This window comes from Schistocerca piceifrons, chromosome 2, assembly GCF_021461385.2.
Source record: "Schistocerca piceifrons isolate TAMUIC-IGC-003096 chromosome 2, iqSchPice1.1, whole genome shotgun sequence".
Lineage (NCBI taxonomy): Eukaryota > Metazoa > Arthropoda > Insecta > Orthoptera > Acrididae > Schistocerca > Schistocerca piceifrons.
In genome coordinates this window covers 732,633,065-732,657,690 of record NC_060139.1, presented here as the reverse complement: position 1 = coordinate 732,657,690, position 24,626 = coordinate 732,633,065, and the positions used below count along the sequence as shown (strand labels likewise).

At 39.5% G+C, this 24,626-nt stretch overlaps 1 protein-coding gene across 2 annotated transcripts in view; it reads left to right on the top strand.

Moving 5' to 3' along the window:
* LOC124777387 (pseudouridine-5'-phosphate glycosidase-like) overlaps positions 1-24,626 on the top strand; it is a 143,611-nt gene that overhangs the window by 60,688 nt on the left and 58,297 nt on the right. For both annotated transcript variants that reach the window (XM_047252778.1, XM_047252779.1), the window contains exons 4-5: positions 71-146; positions 10,014-10,156. In XM_047252778.1, coding sequence (XP_047108734.1) covers positions 71-146; positions 10,014-10,156 — 219 coding nt within the window. The remainder of the gene's footprint in view (positions 1-70; positions 147-10,013; positions 10,157-24,626) is intronic.

The window sequence follows — 24,626 nt, the reverse complement described above, 5'->3', positions numbered from 1 at the left end:
AGTGATATTCCTAGAACAATGTTTATACTCTCATTTCCCACTGATTCAATATTTTTCTTTTCTTTTGCAGAAGTTGAATGGTGGTACAACTGTTGCAGGAACCTTAATAGTCGCAAAAGGAGTTGGTATTCACGTTTTTGCTACAGGTATGGCACATAGGACTAAAAATTGTGTACATAGAAGACTGACTGATTTTTCTTCTCTATTCCAGTGGTAGCTAGAAGATTTATTTTGTATCTGTAATTATGTCACTACCAAAGTTTAAATGATGTCTTGTTGTTGCGGTCTTCAGTCCAGAGACTGGTTTGATGCAGCTCTCCATGTTACTCTATCCTGTGCAAGCTTCTTCATCTCCCAGTACCTACTACAACCTAGATCCTTCTGAATCTGCTTAGTTTATTCATTTCTTGGTCTCCCTCTATGACTTTTACCCTCTATGCTGCCCTTCAATACTAAATTGGTGATTCCTTGATGCCTCATAACGTGTCCTACCAACCGATCCCTTCTTCTAGTCAAGTTCTGCCACAAACTCATCTTCTCCACAGTTCTGTTTAGTACCTCCTTATTAGTAACATGATCTACCTATCTAATCTTCAGCATTCTTCTGTAGCACCACATTTCAAAAGCTCCTTTTCTCTTCTTGTTCAAACTATTTTTATCGCCCATGTTTCACTTCCATACATGGCTACACTCCATACAAATACTTTCAGAAACAACTTCCTGACACTTAAATCTATACTCGATGTTAACAAATTTCTCTTCTTCAGAAACACTTTTCTTGCCATTGCCATTCTACATTTTATATCCTCTCTACGTCGACCATCATCAGTTATTTTTCTCCCCAAATAGCAAAACTCCTTTCCTACTTTAAGTGTCTCATTCCCTGATCTAATTCCCTCAGCATCACCCGACTTACTTAGACTACATTCCATTATCCTCGTTTTGCTTTTGTTGATGTTCGTCTTATACCCTCCTCTCAAGACACTGTCCATTTCATTCAACTGCTCTTCCAGGTCCTTTGCTCTCTCTGACAGAATTACAATGTCATTGGGAAACCTCAAAGTTTTTATTTCTTCTCCATGGATTTTAATTCCTACTCCAAATTTTTCTTTTGTTCCCTTTACTGCTTGCTCAATATACAGATTGAACAACATTGGGGATAGGCTACAACCCTTTCTCACTTCCTTCCCAACCACTGCTTCCCTTTCATGTCCCTCGACTCTTATAACTGCCACCTGGTTTCTGTACAAATTCTAAATAGCCTTTCGCTCCCTGTATTTTACCCCTGCCACCTTCTGAATTTGAAAGAGAGTATTCCAGTCAACATTGTCAAAAGCTTTCTCTAAGTCAACAAATGCTAGAAACGTGGGTTTTCCTTTCCTTAATCTATCTTGTAAGATAAGTTGTAGGGTCAGTATCACCTCACATGTTACAATATTTCTGTGGAATCCAAACTGATTTTCCATGAGGTCAGCTTCTACCAGTTTTTCAATTCATCTGTAAAGAATTTGCATTAGTATTTTGCAGTTGTGACTTATTAAACTGATAGTTCGGTAATTTTCACATTTGTCAACACCTGCTTTTTTTGGGATTGGAATAATTATATTCTTCTTGAAGTCTGAGGGTATTTTGTCTGTCTCACACATCTTGCTTTCTCAGATGGTAGAGTTTTGTCAGGGCTGGCTCTCCCAAGGCTGTCAGTAGTTCTAATGAAATGTTGTCTACTCCCGGGGCCTTGTTTCAACTTAGGCGTTTCAGTGCTCTGTCAAACTCTTCACGCGGTATCATATCTCCCATTTCATCTTCATCTACATCCTCCTCCATTTCCAAAGTATTGTCCTCAAGTATATCGTCCTTGTATAGACCCTCTATATACTCCTTCCATCTTTCTGCTTTCTCTTCTTTGCTTAGAACTGGGTTTCCATCTGAGCTACTGATATTCATACAAGTGGTTCTCTTTTCTCCAAAGGTCTCTTTAATTTTCCTGTAGGCAGTATCTATCTTACCCCTAGTGAGATATGCCTCTGCATCCTCACATTTGTCCTCTAGCCATCCATGCTTAGCCATTTTGCACTTCCTGTTCGTCTCATTTTTGAGACATTTGTATTCCTTTTTGCCTGCTTCATTTACTGCATTTTTATATTTTCTTGTTTCGTCAGTTAAATTCAATATATCTTCTGTTATCCAAGGATTTCTACTAGCCCTTGTCTTCTTACCTACTTGATCCTCTGCTGCCTTCACTATTTCATCCCTCAAAGCTACCCATTAGTCTTCTACTGTATTTCTTTCCCCCATTCCTGACAATCGTTCCCTAATGCTCTCCCTGAAACTCTCTACAACCGCTGGTTCTCTCAGTTTATCCAGGTCCCATCTGCTGAAATTCCCACCTTTTTGCAGTTTCTTCAGTTTTAATGTACAGTTCATAACCAATAGATTGTGGTCAGAGTCCACATCTTCCCCTGGAAATGTCTTACAGTTTAAAACCTGGTTCCTAAATCTCTGTCTTACCATTATATAATCTATCTGAAACCTTCCAGTATCTCCAGGCCTGTTCCATGTATACAACCTTTTTTCATCATTCTTGAATCAAGTGTTACCTAGGATTAAGTTATGCTTTGTACAAAATTCTGCCAGGCGGCTCTTTCGTTTCTTACCCCTATTCCATATTCACCTACTATGTTTCCTTCTCTTCCATTTTCTACTATCAAATTACAATCACCCATGACTATTAAATTCATCCTCCTTCACTATCTGAATAATTTCTTTTATCTTATCACACATTTCATCAATCTTTTCATCATCTGCGGAGCTAGTTGGCACATAAACTTGTACCACTGTGGTAGGCGTGGGCTTCATGTCTATCTTGGCCACAATAATGTTTTCACTATGCTATTTGTAGTAGCTTACCTGCACTCCTATTTTTCCATACATTATTAAACCTACTCCTTCATTACCTCTGTTTGATTTTGTATTTATAACCCTGTATTCGCCTGGTCAGAAGTCTTGTTCCTCCAGCCACCAAACTTCACTAATTCCCACTACATCTAACTTTAGCCTATCCATTTCTCTTTTTAAATTTTCTATCCTACCTGCCTGGTTAAGGGATCTGCCATTCCGTGCTCCGATCCGTAGAGTGCCAGTTTTCTTTCTCCTGATAACGACATCCTCCTGAGTAGTCCCCACCAGGAGATCCGAATGGGGAACTATTTTACCTCTGGAACATTTTACCTAAGAGGATGCCATCATCATTTAATCATACAGTAAAGCTGCATGCCCTCGGGAAAAATTATGGCTGTAGTTTCCCCTTGCTTTCAGCCATTCATAGTACCAGCACAGCAAGGCTGTTTTTATTAGTGGTACAAGGCCAGATCAGTCAATCGTCCACCCTGCAACTACTGAAAAGGCTGCTGTCCCTCTTCAGGAACCACACATTTGTAAAGGCGGTACATTTATCAGATCTTTAATGTGTCCCCACAGAAAATAGTCACACGGAGTGAGATCTGGTGATCGGGGAGTCCATTTCATGAAACAGCTGCCCATTTCTACAGCATGGCCAATCCATCGATGTGGCAGCTCCATGTTGAGGTATCCACGAATGTCACGATGAAAATGGTGGAGCCAGTGGTAAATGACCTCCCTTGTTGGTGGCTTCTTTCCGTACTTGGTTCTGACATCGATTGAACAGCTGTAGCACACTTGTTTTTGTCGAACTCCAACACACAGAAAGCTCGCTCTGCACCTGAACTCACCATGTTTGCGACTAGTGCTGACAATGCTGTGGCGGTATACATGGGGTGGGGGGTGGGGGTGGGGGTGGGGGGTGGGGGGTGGGGGTGTGGGGTGGGGGGTGGGGGGTGGGGGTTGGGGGCTAGGGGGTGGGGGAAACAAGTTGTTGAACAAATGTACAGAATTTTTGATAACCTCAATAAAAAAATAAAATTAGGTTTTAATCCTATATAGATGGTGAAATCTTTAGATATATTCACAGAATTATCCAGTTCATGTTTGTTTATTGTTGTATATTGTGACACATTTCAGCATCAACCATCATCTGAAGAAAAGGAAACAAAAAGATCAATCTATATTAGCTATTCTACAAACTAGTTATTATGGAACTGTTGAATTCTTAATACATACAAAAGAGAAAACAAAGATGCATACAATGTATCTCGTCATATAGTGTTCTGAACATACAGTAGTATGTGACAAACTGAACTCTATAGCAGCTTGCTGAGGTACTAGCAAAATGTTGCTACAGGATGGCACTACTGTCAAATATGAATTGGCATATGAGTACTAGTAGAATATTAAACATCTGTAGTCCTACAAGAAAACATTTATGAATTTTACAAATGCAGGAATATTTGCTCTTGATTTAAAATAGGTATAATACTGTGAGTGACGAAACAGTGAGGCATTACTTGCAGCATTCTCTTTTCTCGTTTTTACCATAAAATACAAAATTGTGAAATGTAATAGAAACAGTCAGGAAGCAAAAGGAAAGAAGGAGGAAGATGGATGTGCATCTGTTTCTTCAATTAATGTTGTATAAAAATCAGTTGTGAATTGAATTATCAGATGTATATAGAAACTATGACTATTAGTTAAATGGAAGTTAATAATATAATACCTACATGCAGTGTCTAAAAGAGAAAAAAACATTCATATTACAGGACACACATGAAACTGGTAGAATCAGACTACCGTTTTAAAATATTAATGAAAAGACTGTAAGAAAAGAGGGCATCACTGGCGTACTATTCCATCTGGTGTGAGAAGCTTCAAAAAGTGTGTTGGCTTGCCTCGTACTCATGCTCAGTCTTCAGGCAGCCAGTGTGTAGTGTTAAGAACAGGGATAGTGCCTCACAATGCAGCTCATTGCATAGAGTCTCATTTTAATAAGTAATTGCAAAAAGCAGAAAAGATTCCTACTGAATTTATTCTGCTCATTGAGCAGTTTATGTAGCCGCTCCATTCTGTGTGAATTAATTTTCAGTTCCTCTAGCATGTTAAGTATATCACTTTTGGGAGCTTAGTGTAAAATTTTAAGATTATTTTCAGTACATCACACTGCATGTCCATCCCTACATAAGTGCCATCTCAAAGCATTTTTGTTACCAAGTAACTTATGAGTACTCCCTGAAATCTCTGCCAATCTGACCTGTATACTTATTACTACAGTTCCCACAATGAATTTTATAGACACCTGATTTGGTAAACTTGTATGGTCTGCCTTTTATATTATGTCACAGAAGTCCACACATAGTTCCTTCTTTAGTATCAGCATGAATTAAACTTTTAACTGTGCATTCACAATGTATATATCACCGAAGTATATTCAACATTCTGGGATGTTCTGTCAACATCTTTTTCTTCCTTTTCCTTATTTTTGAACACTTTTTTTAACATCAAATTCTTTAAAGCCATTGCCATTGACAACTTGGACGATTATACTTCATTTCTGCTGTATTCACCAGCCTATGGATCAAAGATCTGACTATATGCATTTATGTACTTTCAGATAGCAAGAGTGTTTGCCACATTTAGAATTTTTAAATTCAAAGTGCTACCAAAAAGTTCCCAAAACCTAACACTAAATACAATCACATCACACAAGATTTTTATTTGCCAACCAAAGTATCCCAAGTACTTGGAAACCAAGTGTCAGACATCACATTCATCAATGTTCATGCCCCAACTGAGGATAAAACAGATGAGGAAAAGGAAGAGTTCTATGACCAACTAGAACAAACAATTAAGAGCACACCAAGTAGAAATATGACAATAGTGTTGGGAGATTTTAATGGAAAAGCAGGAAAAGAAGAATTCTACACACCAACTATAGGAAGGCACAGTTTGCATGATGAGACCAATGAGAATGGTCAGAGGATGATCAACTTGGCTATCTCAAAGAACCTGAGAGTAAGTTCGACTTACCTTGAGCACAAGAGAATACATAAGGGAACATGGTGTTCACCAGATGCAAGAACCACCAACCAGATAGGTCATATCTTGGTGGACCAGTGCTATAGTCATAGAGTCATGGACATCAGGTCGTAGAGAGGAGCTGACTGCACATCAGACCACTTCCTCATTGTGTGCAGGCTTAAACTCATGGTCACCTACATGCATAAGAAGAAGTTGAATGTTGAGAGAAACTACGAGAAGGTGCCATTAAAGAACACTATGCTATAGAAATCAAAAACTGTTTTTAGGTGCTGGAGACCCTGGAACCAAGAGAGAATGTGGAGGAAAGGAGGAAAGAAATGAAGTCCACGGTACTAAATGTAGCAGAGGATATATTGGGAAGAAAGAAGATAATGAAGAAGAGGAAATGGTTCAATGAGACATGCCAGAAGGCTACAGAAAAGAGAAGGAAGATGAGGGAGAAATGGCTAACTGACAGGGAGACTGAGCAGAAAAGGGAACATTTTATCAACATCAGAAGGGAGACAAAGTGAATCCTAAGAGCAGAGAATAGAATATATCTAACCAGTTTACCAGAACAAGTTGAGGCAGAGAGCCAAAACAAGAGCTCAAGGCAATCCTTCCAATACAAAAAAAATCAGAAATATGGATTTCAAAGCCCAACGTTTTTCATAAGAGATGAGAATGGCAACTTGATAAATGACAAGGAAAGAATTGTAGAAAGATGGAAAGAATACTTCTCAGAACTGTTGAATCGCCCGGACCAAGATGAGATATTACCTGCAAACACTACAGAGGAAAGGAACGATGAAGAAGAATGAGAAGTTAGTGAAGAAGACATGAAGATCATAATCAAAGGACTCAGAAACAACATACTCCCAGGGTAGGACAGAATAACTTCAGAATTTATCAAGAAGGGAGGTAAGAGCTTACACTTAGAGATATATAAACTGATCCAGTTGATATGGGAGAAGGAGACACTGCCAAAAGAATGGAAATTGGCTATAATATGCCCAATATACAAGAAGGGAAGCAAAATGGAATCCGGTAACTACAGAGGAATCAGCTTGTTGAATGTAATGTATAATGTGCTGTCCATCATTATCCTCAGAAAATAGAGAACAACATACAGGAGTACAAAGCTGGCTTTCAACCAAACCAATCAACAATAGATCACATTTTCACACTAAGACAATTGCTTGAAAAACACTGGGGATATGATAAAGATATCTACAGCCTGTTCATCGATTTTCAATGTTCATATGACAGGATCCACAGGAATAGCCTATAATGTGCAATGTGTGACTTCATAATCCCTGAGAAGCTAGTGAGAATGGTTCTAGCTTGTATGGAAGGGTCAAAGGCAGCAGTACATTTCTGAGGACCCACATAAGAAACATTCAAGATTGAGACAGGCCTCAAACAAGGGGATGCTCTCTCATGTGTTCTGTTCAATGTCATCTTAGAGAAAGTAATAAAAGAGTGTAGGCAACAGGAGTGGGCTGGAGTAGAGATGGACGGTAACTTCAGTTGTCTCGCATATGCAGATGACATAGTACTACTAAGTGAATCAAAGCATGAGTTGAAAGAAATGTACCAGAAAATGGACAATTATGCACAGAAGGTAGGGCTCAAAGTGAATTGAGACAAAAAACAGTGTTCATGCAATTAGGAAGAAGACAAGAGCGGGAGGAATTTCTTGAGATAGATGACAAGAGGTTCAAGAGAGTACACCAGTTCAAATACTTGGGATCTTGGTTTACCACGGACAACAACATAAAAATGGACATCAAGGAAAGAATAGCAGTGGGAATGAAATGCATGCATTCCCTCAGAGAGATGCTTGGCTATAAATCGATCTCAGTGAACACCAAGATGAAAATCTACAACACACTGATATGCCCAGCAGTAATGTATGGTTCAGAAACATGGAGCATGACTAAGTGAGAAAGGGAAAAACTATTAATATTTGAAAGAAGAGTTATGAGGAAGATATGGGGACCAGTTTTAGATAACTGAGTATGGAGGAGGAGGAAAAACAAGGAAATCTACCTTCTGATGCAACAACCAACTATCCTACAGAAGATAAACTATCCTACAGAAGAAAGAGAGCAAAAGAATACAATGGGTGGGCCATGTAGCCCATATGCCAAATGGCACTAGTGGGGAAACCTAACACCAAATGCCCCATTGGATGACCAAGGCAGTGCTGGATGGATCTAGCAGTCCTGGGAATTGAAGGCACCTGGAGGAACTGGGCACAAAACAGGAAGTAATGGAGACAGTTTGTGGAAGCAGCACATGATCCGCAGGGCCTGATTGCTGAATATCTATCTATCTATCTATCTATCTATCTATCTATCTATCTATCTATCTACGCAGTCCCTTTGGGAGCTCAGACGTCAATCCCAGCACTTCTCTCATTAACAGAATGAATCCTAAAAGCCTTTATTAGTCAGTGTGTTGAACACCACTTGCAATTTACTTTGGATCTTCTCAACTGAGTCGAATCTTCATCCTTTCGACTTCGATTTCAACTTGTGAAAGAGAAAGAAATCACATGGAGCCAATATGGATAAATACAATGGGCGAGGATGGACTGCTGTGTTGCTTTTTTGCTAAAAAGTTCTGCACGTTGATAGCTGTATGTGGTCTCAATTTATTGTGGTGGAGGATTCAGTCATTCCTCTGCCAGGTCTCTGGACATTTCCTTCTCACATTCTCCATTAGGTGCTTTAGGACATTAACAGATGTTGTGGATGGTCCACCTATAATCTTTCACAATCACAATCTGAACAGCACTGACATATTCAGGTGTAATTCCGGAGATGGTCGTCCTTAATGTTTATCACCAACAGATGTCCAGCCATTTGTGAAGCTTTCATCCAAGCCATATGTTTGTGTCTGGCCCAAAACATCATTACCAAATTCTTGCACTAATATTTTGTGCATTTCTGTGGCTGTTTTACAAGTTTAAAACAGAATTTAATACAGCAATGCTGTTCTGTCAGGTCAGTCATTGCACAACCATAAGCACAAGCATTGGAAAACTGCCTGCCAACAGTAAACATGTCCACTTAGTTAGTTAGTTAGGTTGAAGCCACTAGGCATACTCAGTGTTATCCTATGAGGGTATATTGACACACAGAACATGTATTACACTGCTCCTTGTTGTATTTGGTTTACTACAGTTTGTAAGCATGGGTGATACAAATTTTGGGAACCTTAGGGTAGCACCTCATATATCAATCATATGTACATTATTACTCATTCTGATGTTCCACACAGAAAGCTCAAATGTAATGTGCACAGCCTTCGTTGTCTGTATGTGGCTGTGAGTGTGATTGCTATATTCTTTAAAGATTTTTATGCTATGTAGTGACATCATTAGAGCACACACTAAGATTGCACATAAATGTGGCAAAAAATTACTCCTGGCTATTTTAAAGGAGCCATACAGGTTTTCTCTTGAAATAATCTACATAAAACTGGATAGGCAGGTGGGGATTAGAACTCCACTTCTTGTGGACGTAAATCAAATGTCTTAACAGTATACCACTCTAATCAGCTTAACATTGTAAAGTACCTTTTACCAAGTATGAAAATAGTAAAATGTGTCCAAATGTAGCTCTCTTATGCAATTTTGATATTGTTGTATTATGTAGACTTTAAAACAGTGCTTATAGTTTCATGAAAGTCTAAACTCATGGTTACTTGTCCCATGAGAAGAAAAAATGCAACAGATAGATATTAGTATTATCAAAACATAGCAGTCTTATTCTGAATCAAGCATCAATCTCAAGAAATGACAAAAAGAAGCAAGGTTTATAAAACACAGAAAACACTTTTTTATTTTCTGAAATATAGGAGTTATGGGGTCACAAACAATATATGTTGTTAAAATGACCTGTTTTATTTGAAATAAATGAATTACTTCCCCTTCCAGCTTTTTAATATTCCTCTCAAGTACCAAATATTTAGTTCCTTATTGAACCTCTGATTTCTGGTTCTAAAATTTCTTTACTGTAGAATCATATTTAATCACACTTTGTCAGGAGTAATGAATTTTGTCCAATATATTTCAGGTGGCATTGGTGGAGTTCACAGAGGTGGTGAGGAAACAATGGACGTGAGTGCTGACCTCATAGAAATTGGTCGTAGTCCAGTGGCCATTGTATGCAGTGGTGTGAAATCTATTCTTGACATTGAGAAAACATTAGAATATTTGGTAAGCCCAATACAGATACAGTTAAGAATTTTTTAAGCAATTTTTCTACCCCATATGAAGAAGACCGGCAACTTGCCATTTCTTAATGTAATTGATATTTAGATGTATATGTTGCAAAGTACTGTATAAGTCTCATCGTAATCCTGGAAGTCAGTTCAAAAATTGATAGAAAAGAGATTTTATTGCAAATGGGTATGAAGTGATGATTATGATTCTGGAGGATTTGTCTCCAAAAAGTTGCTGGGGATGACAGGAGATAGTTAAACTGTAGCCCTTGCATTAATTCTTAACTGTGTAAAATAAATTTAAAAATGATTAATTAATGCTAATTGGGCAATTTAATGACATTATAATATGGTGAACTAGAATGAAGAGTATCTATGGGAATAGAGAAACTATTCTCATTAAAACCAAATAGACCTTGGGAATTTACTTCGTTAGATACTTTTTTTTTGTAAATTCTGTGGCTTTTTAATTATTTAATATGATGATCAGAAAAGATAAACATGATATTTTCTCATTATTTATATCTATTTGTTCACTTTTTCATACACTTTGGTATCCCTTTATTGTATATTCATTAACCTCACTGTTTTATGCATGCATACATTCAGTCATCCACATTCCATACTGAGTAAATTGTAACATGACAAAGAATCAAATAATGGAAAGAATAAAGGTAACCACACTATGTATAGGAGCTATTGAGTGATTGGCAAATACACAAACAGTATTAAAAATGGGTTTCTTGAAGTTTTATTGGTGGATTGAATATTCTATCATTTTTTGGGCATGCTTCTGGGATATTTTAAATTCATGTTTGAATATGTTGGTTGACAACCTTTCAGCTATTCTCACGGTGAACCACTTGCAGTTTTTAATTCACTCTACACACTGTGAAGCAAATGTGAATGCACTAGAGATAACACTGTTGGTATGACAAGAATGTTGGTCATAGATTAAACTTGATGCACCTAAGAGCAATACAAAGCAAGTGCAGAATCTGAAAATCCATAGTGCTTACAAAGTATTTTGCTGATAATTATGGATGGCATGAAGACTTAGAATATTTCCCTTGAAATCACAGATGTGAAATAAGGGATTTCCATAGTTTGTTCAACTGGAAACTATTGTCTTGGTAGAGCAGGTCGTCTGCCCATTGTATTTCCCCACCTTTCTTGATAACTGTATTGACTTTATGCTCTTTCATTATTCTTGCAAATTTTGAAGAAGCATAAGATGGATATGATCTTCCTTCCATCAGCCAAGACAGCAGCCCTTTTGTGATCAGTGAAGGATCGTCTGCTTTTTATGAAAGATTGGTGTGTATGAAATTCTTTGTGAATGTGGTAAAAGGTATATGGGACAGACAATATGCACTATAAAATAATATTGCATTGAACACCAGTAATACACCTTCCTTCTTAAGCCTAATAAATCAGCAGTGCCTGAACATTGTGTTTCTAATGGCCATTCCAAGGATTATGAGAAAGTTAAGAGACTGGCCACAACCCCATCCTACTGAGATTCAATGGTCAAGGAAGCTGTGGAAATACAGTTAGCAGACAGTCTGTTCAACTGAGATAAGCGTTGTCAGCTTGACAAATCATGAAAACCCTCATTTCACATCTGTACTCACAAAGGAAATATTCTAGGTCTTCATGCCATCCATAATATCAATAACACCCTTTGTAAGCACTGTGAGTTCACTGATTCTGCACTTGATTTGTTTTATCCTTAGATAGATCAAGTTTATTGTGTGATTGATGCTCTTTTCATACCAACAGTGTTGTTCTTTATGCATGTGAGTGTATTCCATAATGCGTAAAGCGAATCAAAAACTTGCTAGCTGCTCGCATTGAGAATGTTTGAAAGGTTGTCAACTGAAACAAGAGAACATAAATTTAAAATATTTCAGATGCATGCCTAAAAAATGAAGCACTATAACATTTAAATGTTTCTGAACTTTTCAACATCTTCACACACACCCATTATTTTAGACTTTGCAGTATCAGAGCATGGCAAAGAAGTGAGTTGTATTTGGCTAAACTATACTGTAATGCACTCTGAAGATTGTGTGTGCTTGTGCATTTGTCAAAACTCTTGAATTATTAAGCAAAACTCCATAATTTATGCAGCTTTTAATCCATTCTAATACTGAATATTGTGGAAAATATGTTCAGGTACTATATGTTATATCAAGATAGATACTATCTAATTAATGAAAATTGAGATACATTGGCAATTTCTGCATCATTTTAGATGCTCAAAGTGGGGCAAGGAAATCACTATTTCATTCCTTAATGGTGTATTCTGTCACAATTAATAGTAAACACTGGTTTTCACTTGTGTGGCATTCATTTAATAACATTAGTTTTCAGGTTCCTGAGGAATTTTTTTACCATCCATACAGAATGGCTCTGGAATAGTAACTCAAGGCACTGGTCTGTCTGTAGTAGTTCTCCTAAGAAATCTCACACATGTACATATAGGATTCATATTTGAAGAACACATTGTGAATGTAATTCAGGTGATAACCTTAGAACCATTCATGATTGTAGCTTGAGTGCAGGATTGATGTCGTAAAAAAGGAGAGAATTGCCTTGGCAAATTTGTTTAGCACAATAAAATATTTAAAAAATTATATTCCTATGGCTTTGTGCAGTAAAAGGAACAATTTAGAGATTTGTTCATGCTGTGGTGCTGCTTCATGCTCACATTAACAGCATAGGCAGCCTCTCTCTCTCTCTCTCTCTCTCTCTCTCTCTCTCTCACCTGCACCCAATTCCTTCCTCTCTCTTTCCCCTCCTCTATATAATGTGTCTACCACCTCCTCATATATATATATATATATATATATATATATATATATATATATATATATATATATATATATATATATATATATATATATATATATATATATATATATAAAAAAAAAAACGCTGGCAGGTCGATAGACACACAAACAAACACAAACATACACACAAAGTTCAAGCTTTCGCAACAAACTGTTGCCTCATCAGGAAAGAGGGAAGGAGAGGGGAAGACGAAAGGAAGTGGGTTTTAAGGGAGAGGGTAAGGAGTCATTCCAATCCCGGGAGCGGAAAGACTTACCTTAGGGGGAAAAAAGGACAGGTATACACTCGCACACACGCACATATCCATCCACACATACAGACACAAGCAGACATATTTCCTTCCATTATATATATATATATATATATATTTATTGTGTGTGTGTCTTTGTGTGCATGAACATGATGGAGAGAGAGTGAGAAAAGAAGAAAAAGAAAGAAATTATGATACATTACTTACATAGTACTGCAAGTGCAGCTGCATAATGAAACGAGAAGGTAAATTTTATTATAAAAGTTCTTATTTCATTCAAACATTATGGTTTGTAGAATAAAATATTTTGGAAGCCTTTTGTGTTTCACATTTAATGACTATTACATAACTAATTACTGAGCGAGGTGGCGCAGTGGCTAGCACACTGGACTCGCATTCAGGAGGACAACAGTTCAATCCCATGTCTGGCCATCCTGATTTAGGTTTTCTGATTTCCCTAAATTGCTCCAGGCAAATGCCAGGATGGTTCAATTGAAAAGGCACGGCCGACTTCCTTCCCAGTCCTTCCCTAATCCGATGAGACCGATGACCTTGCTGTCTGGTCTCCTCCCCCAAACAACCAAACCCAACCGAACTTAACTAATTCATCTACAACTGCATCATCTGCAGCTCATGGTCTAGTAGCTAGCGTTGCTGCCTCTGGATCAAGGAGTCCTGGGTTTGATTCCTGGCCGGGTCAGAGATTTTCTGCACCTGGGGACTGGGTGTTTGTGTTGTCCTCATTATTTCACCATCATTCATGAAAGTGATGAAATGGACTGCGTAAATATTGGGAATTGGTACCGACACTGATAACCACTCAGTTGAGCACCTCACAGACCAAATATCATCATCATCATCATCATCATTACCATAAATCTACATCATACTCCTGAAGCACACTAATGGTGTGTGATGGAGGGCATTTCTTGTACCACTAATTGAGCCCCCTACTTTTTTCTGCTTGTGAATGGTGTGCGGGAAGAATGATTGTCGTTAAGCCTCTGTATTGGCTCTAATTTCCCAAATTTTCCCAGAAAGGTCATTACGTGAGATATATGTGAAAGGAAGTAATACATTGTCTGACTTTTCCTGGAAAGTGCTCTCTTGAAATTTCAATTGTAAACCTCTCAGTGATGCACCGCACCTGTCTTGTAACATCTGCAAATGGAGTTTGTTGAGAATCTCAGTAATGTTCTCACATTGACTAAATGATCCCATGATGAAATCCACCACTCTTCATTGGATCTTCTCTCTCTCTTCTATCAGTCCTACCTGATAAAGATGTCATTTTGATAAACAATACTCAAGAACTGGTCGAACAAATAACTTATAAGGTCCTTCCAATGTGGATGAATTTAATTTCTGTAAGATACTTTGTATTTAAGTGTTACAGGGTTAGGTTAGCATCTCACTTTTGTAGATCAGAAATGGAGAAAGGAGGAGTTGCCACATTCATCAGGAACTGTCATAAATTTAAGAACATAGACATTCATAAATTTTGCCTAGAACAGCATATGGAAGCATGTGCAACAGAAGTAGAATTCCACAAAAAAATCCTTCATAATATTAAGTGTATATCAAGCACCTGCAGGTAACTTTAATCTGTTTGTAAACCACCTTGAAGCTGTACTGGCCCATTTAACAGCCAAAAACAAAGAAATAGTGGTTGCTGGTGATTTCAATGTAGATTTCCTTAAAGACTCTCCCAATAAGAACTTATTTGAGTTAGTAACACTGTCATTCAACTTCATTCCCACTGTAAAGTTCCCCACTAGGGTAGCCACTTGCTGCCAAACAGTCACTGATAATATCTTTATAGAAAAGTCCAATGAACAAAATTATATTACAAAACCAATAGGCAATGGCCTTTCAGACCATGACATGCAGTTCCTTCTGTTAAATGTTAATACTGAACAGGATATAAAATCTGTTAAATCTGAGCTCAAGAGGGTGATTAATAAGCCAAAAATTGATTATTTTAGGACACTCCTCAGAGACATTCACTGGACTGATGTTTACAGTGTTCATGGCATGAATGAAAAATATAACACTTTTGCTAATAAAGTGCTTACCTTATTCGAACACTGTTTTCCCGCAAAACTTACCAAGGTTAGAGCAAAGTCTACAAAGAAGCCATGGATCACTCAAGGAATAGGGGTATCTTGTAAAACAAAAAGAAAACTGTATCTGTCAATCCGAAACAGTTCCGATGTTGATGCTATAGCACATTACAAGAAATACTGCAAAATATTAAAGACTGTAATATGGATGTCAAAGCAAATATATTACAAGGAAAAGATAATCATATTAGATAACAAAATAAAGACAATATGGGATATAGTGAAGGAGGAGACCGGTAGAACCAGACATGAAGAGGCACAAATAGCATTAAGAGTAAATGATACATTGGTGACAGATGTGTATAGTGTTGCAGAACTTTTTAACAAACATTTTATAACTGTTATGGAAAAGATGGGATTGTCAGGTTCAGTAGATGCTGCTATGGAATACCTCAGGCCAGACATTTCATGTAACGTCCATAATATGAATTTGACCCTCACTACCCCAACAGAAGTAATGTCCATCATAAAATCTTTAAAATCAAAAACATCTAGTGGGTATGATGAAATATCAAAAAAGTTAATTAAAGAATGTGATTCTGAGCTAAGTAACATATTAAGCTACCTGTGTAACCAGTCATTTATCAGTAGAATATTTCCTGAATGGTTGAAACATGCTGAAGTTAAGCCACTGTTTAAGAAGGGAGATAAAGAAATAGCATCAAATTTCCGTCCAATGTCACCGTTGACAGCATTCTCAAAAATTTTAGAAAAAGTAATGTACAGTTGGCTTTATAACCATCTTATCTTAAATAACATACTGTCAAAGTCACAGTTTGGATTTCTAAAAGATTCTGATATTGAGAAGGCTATCTACACTTGCAGTGAAAATTTGCTTAATTCATTAGACAAAAAATTGCAGGCAACTGGTATATTTTGTGATCTGTCAAAGGCATTTGACTGTGTAAATCACAATATCCTTTTTAGTAAATTAGAATATTATAGTGTAACTGGAAATGCTGCGAAATGGTTCAAATCTTATAGCTCTGACAGGAAACAAAGGGTGTTATTAGGAAAGACACATATATCAAGCTATCAGGCATCATCCAACTGGGAACTAATTACATGTGGGGTCCCACAAGGTTCCATTTTGGGGCCCTTACCTTTTCTTGTATATATCAATGACCTTTCATCAGTAACATTAACAGACGCCAAGTTCATTTTGTTTGATGATGATACAAACATTGCAATAAATAGCAAATCCAGTGTAGTCTTAGAAAGATCAGTTAATAAAATATTTGTGGACATTAATCAGTGGTTCCTAGCCCATTTCTTGTCACTAAACTTTGAAAAAACACACTGCATGCAGTTCAGAACTTGTAAGGGGTATTCCACGAGTATATGTCTAACATACGATGACAAGAAGATAGAAGAAGTGGACAGTGTTAAATTTTTGGGATTACAGCTTGATAATAAATTCAACTGGGAGAAGCACACCACAGAACTGCTGAAGCATCTTAACAAATCTCTGTTTGCGTGAATTTTGTCAGACATAGGAGATATAAAAATGAAAAAGCTGGCATACTATGTTTACTTTCATTCCATAATGCCATATGGGATTATTTTTTGGGGTAATTCATCAAGCCAAGCTAAAGTTTTCTGGGTGAAAAAATGTGCAGTTAGAGTTATATGTGGTGTGAACTCAAGAACATCCTGCAGAAGCCTGTTTAGGGAACTAGGGATACTAACTACTGCTTCCCAATATATTTATTCCTTAATGAAAATTGTCATTAAAAATATATCACTTTTTCAAACCAACAGCTCAATTCATGGAATCAATACTAGAAATAAGAATAATCTTCATAAAGATTTAAAGTCACTTAGTCTTGTACAAAAAGGTGTGTGTTATTCAGGAACACACATTTTCAGTAACTTGCCAGCAACCATAAAAAGCTTAACAACCAATGAAATTCACTTTAAGAGAAGCCTAAAGGATTTATTGGTGGCCAACTCCTTCTACTCCATTGATGAATTTCTTAGTAAAACCAACTGATTTGTGTATACATATATAAGTACAATATAGCTTCTGCACAATTTCAGTGCAGTAATGTGTTCATTGTAAATATGTGTGTGTGTGTGTGTGTGTGTGTGTGTGTGTGTGTGTGTGTGTGTGTGTGTGTAAGTACAATCTAACTTCTGCACCATTTCAGTGCAGTAATGTGTTCATTGTAAATAAGTATTATAGTAGTTGTATTACATGTTTATTACCTTATAAATAAATTAAAAAAAACTTTTTTATTTTAAACTCAGTGCATTAGTATGTGTAAAATGACTCTTTCATATAGTGTTCATTAAAAAATGATGATCATTACACTTGGGACCTGTGGAATGGGACATTAGCTTATTTGTTTTAGTTGTAAATATTTGTCATGTATTGTTGTTTTTCTGACATGTTCCACATTCTGGAGGACCTCCTCACTACGGATCAATTGGAATGAAAGTAAATCTAATCTAATCTAATTAATCTTATTCTGACAACTGCTTTTCCTACTATTTGTTTTATGTGGTCATTCCAATTAAGGACACTCTAGACAATTAAACCCAGATATGTTATTGTGGCTACTGTTTAAAGCAGTTTGTCGTCAATAGTGTTGTACAATAGTGGAGTTCTTTTACTATGTATGCACAGTATGTTACATTTATTCATATTCAGTGTCAACTGCCAGAACCTGCACCATTTGTCAATGCTCTGCAGCTCATTTTGCTAGTTGATACGGTCTTCTGGCTTTGCTATTTTTGCTATAGACAACTGCATCATCTGTGAACAGGGCATCCAACACTTTCTGCCACATCATTTATATACATTGTAAACAGTAACAGTCCTATCACACTTCCGTGGAGAACTCCCGCAGTTATCTTCACATCTGTTGATTTTGTTTCCTTAAGAGTGACATGTTGAGTTCTATCTATAAGGGAGTCTTGAATCCAATCACAGATATGGTCCAATACTTGATAAGTTTATATTGTTTTCACTAAACACCAGTGTGGGATGGTGTCAAATGCCTTCCTGAAGTCAAGGAATATGACATCAACATGAGCACCATTGTCTACAGTGCTATGGATCTAATGGAAGAACACAGTAAGCTGAGTTTTGCAAGATCTCTGTTTGCAAAATCCATGTTGATTTCTATAGAGGAGATTTTCATTCTCCATAAATGTCATAATTCTTGAGCATAAAACATGTTCCATAATTCTACAGCAGATTGATATCGAGGATATAGATTTGCGGTTGTGCACATCTATCGTAAAGCCCTTCTTGAAAATGGAAATGACGTGCACTTCCTCCCAGTTGCTAGGTACCCTTCATTGCTCCAGCAGTATGTGATAAACTGCTGCTAGAAGAAATGGGAGTTCTTTTGTGTAATCTTTGTAGAATTTTACATATATCTCATCTGGTCCTGATGCCTTTCCACCACCAAGCAATTGCAGTTGCTTTCCTATCCCACAATCAGTTATCTCAGTATTTTCCATTTCAAAGTTCCTACAGTGATTGACAGAAGAGACTGTGTCACAATCTTCTGCTGTGAAACAATTTTGGAAGATCAAATTCAGTATTTTGGCCTTCTCTCTTTTATCTTCTGTTTTGATGCCAGTATGCTCACTGAGTGAATGAATAGATTATATCAAACCATTTGCTGATTTTATATAAAACCTAAATTTCTTAGGCTTTTTATTGTTTGACAGAATTGTACTTTAAAATTCATTGAATGCTTCTCTCATTTTTGTTCTGTTCAGCTTTTATTTGTCAGCTAGGTTTTGATCTCTCTCGAATCTGAGATGAACCTATCTCTGATTATGTAGCACTTTTCTAACATGGCTATTAAACCATGGTGGGTGTTTCCCATCCCTTAAGATCTTGCTCGAGCATGTTTGTGTAAGGCACATTGAACAGTGCTTCTTAATTTTTTCCATTTGTGCTCCATACCGTCATTCTCGTCACTGAATATTTGATAATGAATACCCAGATACTCTGCAATTTGTATACTGTCAGTCTTGCAAAGCAAAAATATTTTCTTTCCTTTCTCAACACTCCTCATAAAACACATAGCCATAATTGTTATCATAGCCTTATGATCACTGATATCTTCTCTATGATAAATGATTCAAAAAGTTCAGGTCTGTTTGTTGCTAGGACATCCAAGACATAACCTTCATGTGTTCATCCTGTAACTGTCTCTCACATGAATCCCTGTCCCTGGCACCAATTTTGATAGCATGGCTTACCCAAACTATACCTGGCAAGTTGAAGTCACTCCCCATTACAACAGAATGATCAGGAAAATTATTAAATATAATCTGTAAGTTCTCTCTGAAGTGCTCTAGCATTACATCTCCTGACCCAGGTGATCTATAAAAGAATCCTATTATCATTTTTGACTGACTTTTGATGTTCGGCTTCACCCAGGTTAATTCATATTCGAGATCTGTGATAATCTCCCTAGATATTATCGGATTCCTTATTGCAATATATACATCACCACCATTGGTGGCTAACCTATCCAACCTATCCTTATGATAAATATTCCAATCTGAAATTAGGATTTCATTGCTATTCACTTATGATTTCAACCAACTTTTGTTCCTAATACTATCTGGGCATAACAATGCTTAATAACCAATACTAATTCTGAGACCTTTCTGTGGATACTCATATTAACTGTTGTGACTCGCCGATCATTCAAAGTGCCGCCGCGCAATTACGCGCATCCTCTACGTGCGGTGCTATCTGCCAGCCATGCAGCAGCTGCGCCACCTAAGCGGCCAGCCGAGCAGCGGCCACTAGACTGGGACTCAGTGCTCATTCGAATGCTAACGTGTACACATGTCTTGCTTGTCAACTTACTCTGTGACTTATATGTGTTGTGTCGTTCTGAAATATATGTGTTAAACTTGACGTTATAACAATTGGCGACGAGGTAGTGGACTTTTCCTTTTCACCGTTGACCCACAGGGTTCCATGGCTACTGTCGAGCAACTATTGCAAAATCTCCTTGAACAGCAAACGCTTCTAACAGCAGCGATTCGCAATTTCGTCGCGGCATCAAATGTGGGGCGTTTCTTGTCATTGGCTATACCTCCTTTTCCTCCTTACGACGAGACAGTGGAAGACTGGTCTGATTATGAAAAACGTCTTCGACAGCACTTCTTGGCATTTCATGTCACGGACGAACAACCATGTAAGTCTCTGTTCCTTTCCTGGATTTCACCTCAAATGTATCGGTTGTTGTCACAATTGGCTCCTTTGAAGGATCCTGTGTCTTTGTCCTTTGCTGAAATGTGCTCACTTCTGTCTGTCTATTTTCAAAAGCAAACGCATGTGGTAGCCTCTCGTGTTGCCTTTTATCGTTGTCAAAAACAGCCACATCAATCCTATTGCACTTGGGGTGCTGGACTTCATGGCCTCAGTCGAAAGTGTCAATTTGTTACTGACGTTCGCAAAGAATCCTATGCCAATTCCATGGTACGGAATGCTATTATCCGGTCGGCACCCGACAAAGAAGTTCGGCAACGTGCCCTTCAGTTGGCGAATCTGACTCTAGATGAAGTTCTCTCCATTGTGCAGTCTTTTGAAATTTCTCGCGCCGCTGGGGCGCAAATAGAGGCGTGGGGTGATGTCGGGGAAATACAACCTCTGTGCGCTGTTGACGACGCGTGCGGCGCGTCCCCGCCGGCCGACGTGGCCGCTGTGCGCTCCCACGCACAGCCTCGGCCTAGCCGTAAACAACCCGCTAAGAAACTGCAGCAAAACCCCCGGCAACTTCCTTCATGTCCGCGGTGTTTTACGAAACATTCACACGAGGATTGTCCCCAACGTTGGGCTGTGTGTCACAATTGCAAAAAGAAAGGTCATGTGTCTTCCGTTTGCAAATCCAACCGCATACATGATGTTCATGAACATGACGCTGATTCTGATTCTGTGTTGTCTGTCAATTGCACTTCTTCCCTTTCAGGGAAGTTATTCCCCACTGTCCAAATCCTTGGTCGAGGTGTTTGCATGCAAGTGGATACCGGTTCTGCTGCCACTATAATTAATTCTCAGACGTATCTTCAGTTGGGTTCTCCACTCCTGTCACCTGTCACTCGGCAATTACGGACGTACAATAAACAGAAGATTTCTCTCTTGGGACAGTTTAATGCTGAGGTATCTTACAAATCCATCGTTCACACTGTTCCCATATTTGTGGTCGACCAGAGCAATGCAGAAAATCTGTTTGGTTTCGATGCCTTTCCCGCTTTTGGGTTCTCCATAGATGTCTCTGTCAATATTGTCTCTGGTGCTATTCCTTCTGCTCAACTGGATTCCTTGTCCATGACATTTTCGTCCCTTTTTTTCTCCTGGGTTAGGCCGTTCAAGCGACTTTGAAGCTCATATCACGCTCAAACCCACTGCTCGACCTAAGTTTTTTCGGGCTCGGCCCATTGCTGTGGCCCTTCGTGGTCGGGTAAAACGGGAGTTGGATCGTCTCACTACTTCAGGGGTCTTGCTTTCTGTCACTTCCAGTGAGTGGTCCTCTCCTGTCGTTGTCGTTGCTAAGCCAAATGGTGATATTCGTCTCTGTGGCGATTTCAAAGCCACTGTAAATGCTCAATGCCTCATTGACACTTACCCTATGCCCCTTCCTGAAGAACTGTTCACTAAACTTGCTGGAAGCCAGTATTTTTCTAAAATTGACCTATCAGAAGCTTATCATCAACTTCCTCTCGACGCTGCTTCCCGGCAGTTTCTGGTCCTTAACACGCCTTTCGGCCTCTATTAATACCAACGCTTGCCATTCGGGGTTGCTAGCGCCCCTGCTCTCTTTCAGCAATTCTTGGAACAATTATCGCTCCCTGTCCCTGGGTGTATCAATTACATGGATGACATTGTTGTCACTGGCTCCACCACTGAAGAACATCTTCAAAATCTCCGCACACTATTTCATGTCTTACAGACTGCCGGTCTTAAGTGTAATCTTCAGAAATCACAATTTTTTCAGGCATCTATCACGTACCTGGGGTTTCAACTCTCTCGGGATGGTATTCGTCCGCTTCAGCAAACTGTCGCTGCGATTGATGCCCTTCCTCACCCTACATCTGTTAAGGAACTGCAGGCCTTCTTGGGGAAAATAGCATACTATCACAAGTTTTTACTGTCTGTGGCTTCGGTGGCTCAGCCGTTGCATCGCCTGTTGCATAAAAACGCGTCATGCAAAGCGGCTTTCCAGAAATTGAAGACTATGCTGAAACAGGCCCCGTGCCTGGCTACTTATCGACCTGGCCAACATCTTGTTCTTGCCACAGACGCCTCCCAATACAGGGTTGGTGCAGTCCTTGCGCACCGTTTTTCTGACGGTTCGGAACAACCCATTGCTTATGCATCCAAAACACTCAGGGATGCCCAACAAAAGTATTCTCAAATTGAGAAAGAAGCTTTGGCCATTATTTATGCTCTTCATAAGTTTGGTGTTTTTCTCTATGGCTCAAAATTTCATCTTGTTACGGATCACAAACCACTTGTTTCCTTGTTTCATCCATCAACATCACTTCCCGACAAGGCTGCACACCGCCCCCAGTGTTGGGCTCTTTACTTGTCTCGTTTCAATTATGAGATTCATTTCCAGCCAATGGCTCAACATGCGAATGCTGATGCTCTGTCTCGCCTTCCCATGGGTCCTGATCAGGCATTCGATAGGCCTGAACTTTTGTGTTTCCACCTGGATGTTGCCGAGCAGCGGGTTGTGGACGGGTTCCCCATCACTGGGGACAGGCTGGCGGCTGCTACGGGTTCTGACCCTACCCTCTCCCGGGTTTTACGCTGTATTCAGAAGGGTTGGCCAGATCGCCCGTCCGCTAAGACTTCTGATCCGTTGCGGAACTACTACGCTTTGTGCTACTGCCTCACGGCTAGGGATGGTGTTATCCTCCTCTCCACAGACAATGCTTCGCCGCGTGTTGTGGTACCTGCGTCTTTGAGTGCTTCGGTCTTGCGCCTCCTTCACCAAGGGCACTGGGGTGTGTCTCGCACAAAATCTCTGACTTGCCGTCATGTGTACTGGCCTGGCATCGACTCTGAAATAGCACACATGGTCGCTGCCTGAGGCCCTTGTGCATCACAGGCCACTGCCCCGAAGTCATCTTTGTCACCGTGGTCTTTGCCTGAGAAGCCCTGGGAGTGCATTCATGCTGACTTTGCGGTACCCTTTTTAGGTACTTATTGGCTCCTTGTAATTGACGCCTACTCTAACTTTCCTTTCATTGTCCGTTGCACGTCGCCTACCACCGTGGCAACCACCAGTGCTCTCGCCCGCAATTTTTCTTTGGAAGGCCTCCCCTCTACTCTTGTTACTGATAATGGTCCGCAATTTGCCTCTTCCGAATTTGCGGATTTTTGTGCTCGTCACGGCGTTATGCATGTCACGGCCCTGCTGTTCCATCCACAATCCAATGGTGAGTCTGAACGACTGGTCCGCACATTTAAGGCTCAGATGTGGAAACTTCTGACTTCTTCTGCTGCTGATGATGCGCTTCTCCAGTTTCTGGCATCTTACCGTTTCACCCCCATGGGCGACCACAGCCCGGCTGAGCTCTTACATGGCCGACAGCCCTGCACGCTACTTCATCTTCTGCGGCCTTCCACCTCACGGCCGCAGGTGCCTTCATTTGGTCGGTTCACCGCCGACAACCTTGTCTGGGTACGGGGATATGGCAGGCGGCCAAAATGGAGCCCAGGCTGCATCTTAAGACACTGTGGCAGATGCCTGTATGAAATCCAGACGGACACGGGTGTTGCAGTGTGTCGTTCGGACCAGCTTCGGCCTCGTGTGCCAGCAACACCTGTTCCGAATGCCGCTACACCACCTTTGGCTCTACCTGATGCTCGGGATCTTGGCATCTCTCAATATTCACAATGCAGCCCTCTCACCGTCATCGCGATGCCAGCACAAGAACGGATGCCACCAGGAGAAGTGCCCATGCAGGAACCGGATGACCATCCTCTGTCAGAGCAAATCTACTCGCCTCCACCTCCAACGGATGCCTACACATCGCCCATGTCTCCTATCATATCAGCTGGACTTGCTGCAACAGGCAGATTGGTGCATGGGGCCCCAGCAGATTCGACCCCTATGTCTCCTGTCATCTCGACCCGTTATCATCGGGGACACTTCCGTCCGTACGAGAAGCCTCCTCCTCGAGACTTTACGGCCAGTCACACAACGCCTATGAACGTTAGCCATCTCCAGGACACCTCCATCAAG